The sequence below is a fragment of the Gallus gallus genome, chromosome 31 (assembly GCF_016699485.2).
Source record: "Gallus gallus isolate bGalGal1 chromosome 31, bGalGal1.mat.broiler.GRCg7b, whole genome shotgun sequence".
Lineage (NCBI taxonomy): Eukaryota > Metazoa > Chordata > Aves > Galliformes > Phasianidae > Gallus > Gallus gallus.
In genome coordinates this window covers 2,288,602-2,292,263 of record NC_052562.1, presented here as the reverse complement: position 1 = coordinate 2,292,263, position 3,662 = coordinate 2,288,602, and the positions used below count along the sequence as shown (strand labels likewise).

The 3,662-nt window shown below is 54.3% G+C and overlaps 1 protein-coding gene across 1 annotated transcript; it reads right to left on the bottom strand.

Moving 5' to 3' along the window:
- Positions 1–1,249: 1,249 nt before the first annotated feature.
- On the bottom strand, positions 1,250–2,309 carry LOC121107883 (T-cell-interacting, activating receptor on myeloid cells protein 1-like). Its single transcript, XM_040654502.2, has 2 exons — positions 2,226–2,309; positions 1,250–1,999 (listed from the first exon to the last, which is right to left on the bottom strand). Exons 1-2 carry the CDS (start codon positions 2,254–2,256, stop codon positions 1,668–1,670), a joined length of 363 nt encoding a protein of 120 aa, XP_040510436.1. The 5' UTR covers positions 2,257–2,309; the 3' UTR covers positions 1,250–1,667.
- Positions 2,310–3,662: the final 1,353 nt, after the last annotated feature.

The window sequence follows — 3,662 nt, the reverse complement described above, 5'->3', positions numbered from 1 at the left end:
TGGGGACAGGATGCCGTGATGTCATATCCTCGTGACAGATTTCCCCCATCTGTGGTGACAGTGCTGTGTCCCAGATAGGGTCACACACTCAGATCACTGCACACAGCCTCTGTTGTGGTGTCCCATGCAGGCGGTCATCCCCTGAGTGTCCCACACTCCCCAAAGTTCTGCCATCACGTGGCCTTGAGTGGTGTCCTCCGTGGTTTGCCCAGCACTGAACATGTGGCTTCAATGGCGTGTTCCACATGGGAGGTCACTTGTGATCCCCAACACGTCCAGCCAGCTGTCACCATGCAGTTTGGGTACCACACTCTGTTCTCTGTGCTTTCCTCTGTCATGCCCTCAGGGACCAGCACAGACCGGCTGGGGACACTGTGACACCCACACAAATGGGGAGGGCACACACTGAGGGCACTGAATCTGCACAGTGCCCCAGAAGGGCAGTCTGTGCTTTCCTGGGGTCTCCAGGACAGCAGAGTCAGAGTGAAGGAACAGCTCAGAGCTGTGCGCAGCAGCTCTGACGCTGCTGTACCGCTGAGAGCAGTTGTGTTGCAACACACACGCGTGTGGTTAGGAACATGGACTCATTGAGGCCTTGGGGTGGCTGGGGACACATCTGGGGTCCCACAGGACTGGTGATATGATGTTGGGATGGATTGCAAAGAGTTCTGTTTGCCAGAGGCACGGTGGGTGTATTTCTGGGCAGGACCGGGAAGGCCTGAGGGATCCCTGAGCAACGAGGAGTTCTTCTGGGGCAGATGAGGAAGAAGTGCAGACTGGGGATATCGAGACTGCCGTGGGGACAGAGAGTGGCCGGACAGCTGCTGTCATTTCCTCCTGGGGTCAGGATGATGAGATGTCACCTCCTGATGCGGCAATATTAGCCCATAGGGGTGGTTGCACCGTGGGGTCCCTCTGGGTTGGGACAAGTGGAGAGGTGCGCTCTGCAAACTGTGACTGTTGATGTGCCCCACACGCTCTGCACCCTGGGGTGTCACACACTGTCCCAAAGAACTGAGTGTGTCCCCTGGCATGGTGTCCCCAAGCATATGCCAGACTCTCTGCACAGTGCCCCAGTAGGGCAGTCTGTGCTTGCCTGAGCTCTCCAGGGCAACAGAGTCAGACAGTGACTCAGAGGAACGACACAAGACCATTTATTGAACTGTCCACCATCAGCCAATCAACTGCCCTGGACTGAAATAAGGGGACTTAAAATTAGTAACAATGAATGCGCAATAGACAGAAAGTATACTTTGGCACTGGTGTTATTGCCTTCTCTGCTACCTCCAGGGAAATTGAGGTTATGGCTGCTGCAGGAGAAGAGTAAAGATGACCGGGATGTAAATGAGGGAGAGAAAGAAAATGAAAGAAAGAGAGGAAATGGAGAGAAGCAGAGAAGGAATGTAAGAGTGAGAGATGGAGGGAGAAAAGCAATCGTGGTCCGTTTTGGGGAGCTGCAGTGCTGGAGAAGTGCTGGCCAAAAGGAGACAGCAAGAAATGCAGCTTCTCTGGGCATCCCTTTGTGTCTGATGGTGGGCAGCTGCAGCATCATAAGGTTGTAAAGAAGTGAGTTCACAATGCCACATTGGTCAGCATGTGTCTGTACCAGAAAGGTTCTTGAGGTGAAGCAGTGCCATTGGTGGTCCCACAAATACTGTCCGGTTATCTCACGGCATCTCGTGCTTTGCAGCCTCTGTTGTTACGGCAAGAGCCTTGTCTTGCACCACCACCAATTCGATGGGGACACTCTTCTCTGATACTCTCGGTGGCTCCAAAACCCGGTACTGGCACCAATACTTCCTTGCATCTTCCAGCTTTACACAAACCAAGGAGAACTCAGCCATGACCTGATGCTTGTCCATGCACTTGTAGGATCTCAAAAGTCCATCCTGGTAGAGCTCAACCCAGGCAGCCGGCTGGGGGAGGTGGCAGCGCAGGGTGACAGTGTCCCCCAGGGACACCCCCTGGCTGGGGTGCAGCGACAGGGAGGGTCGGGGCACTAGGACGGGGGACAGCAGTCAGCCTTGTCCCTGCACACCCTCCTGGGCCCCTCTGCTCTCCCCCTGCCCACACTCCCCTCCCTCTGTCCCCATTCTCCCCCTGTCCCCATACTCACCTTGCTGTGCCCTGCTCGCTCCCACCAGCCACCAACCTGCAAGGGACACGGTCCTGGTCCCACACAGGGCCACCAACCCCCATGGCACCACGTCCCCTTTGTCACTCACCCAGGATGAGGGCCACAACCGTTGGTGCCATGAGGCAGGAGCAGCGTGGGGACAGCGAGACTGCAGTGAAGAAAGGAAGTGGCCGGAGAGCTGCAGTCAGTTCTCATTTTGGGATACAGTTCCATGATGTCACCTCCCCATGTGACAATTGCGGTCCCCAAGGGGTTGGCGCTGTGGGGCCCAGGATGAGTTGGCACGCAAACATCCATATTCACATTTTTTTTTACACTGCCCCACTCCGGCTGTCACCTGTCAGCTCACACACGGTCCACAAAGCACTTCCAGCACGTGGCCTGTCACTCTGTCCCCCATGGGATGCCAAGCACAGTACACATGGCTCCAATGGGCTGTCCCACATGAGATGTCACATGCAGTCCCCTACACATCCAGCCTGCTGTCTCCACACACTTTGGGTACCACACTCTGTCCCCACTGCTCTTTCCTCCACCATCCTCACTGGGGACAGCAGCAGGGAACTTTGTGGACACAGTGACACCTACACAAACTCGGGCACAACCTAAGGACTAAGATGTACATTGAGGAACACACGTGGTCCCAACAGGGGCACACGCTAAAGGCGTGTTTAGTGAGGGCACACGTGCAACTCTAACACAGGTTGTACCTGCTGAGGACATCCATGGGAAATACTGATTGCATATATTGCTGTACGTGCACAGCACAGCACATACACACCCCATGCCTCGGTGCTCAGAGTGTAGCACACGTGTGTGTACATTTATTGTGAACACGTAGCAGCACACACACATTGAATGGAGATGAACTTGTAAAGAAGACGTACAGTGTTACAGGCATGTAGTGCACGTGTGGCATTGTGCACACAGAACACTTTGCAATCTTGAAGTGCACGTGCACACAGAACACACGCGTTTGTGCATGCGTATGTTTGTGCTCATGCTTGTCTTACCCATGTGAGACTGAGTGTACGCATGGTCACTCACCTCCCAGGTTTAATTGGATAGTTGGGTTGGATTGGTCCAGATTTTGGGGTCCCACAGAAGAGGTGGTGGGAGTTTGGGGTGGTTGGGAAATATTTGTGGTCCTTCATGAATGGTGGCTGGGTTTTTGGGTGGACTGGTTGGATTTGGCATTCTCAACTGGTTATCCGGAACTTATGCAGTGTGAGGAAGAATGCTGGGGTTAGAGACGAACATCTGAGGGTAATTCATGTCATCCAAAGGCGACTGATGTCATCTACCTGGGCTTCCACAATGTCCTTGACAAGGTTGCACACCACTCCCTCATCTCAAAATGGGGGAGATGTGGATGCGAGCATTGGGCTGTTCTGCAGAGAAGGAATAGGTTGGAAAGTCGCAGCCAGAGGGCTGTGGCCAACAGCTCCATGTCCAGGTGGAGGTGGTGATGAGTGGTGACCCCCAGAGGTCCCTCCTGGGAGCGCTGCTCTTCACCACCTCTCAC

Coding starts and splice junctions, on each gene's coding strand:
- LOC121107883 (XM_040654502.2), bottom strand. CDS start 2,256: ATGGCACCAACGGTTGTGGCCCTCATCCTGG. Junction 2,000..2,225: donor GGTTGTGGCCCTCATCCTGG/GTGAGTGACAAA, acceptor CCCCCGTCCTAG/TGCCCCGACCCTCCCTGTCG.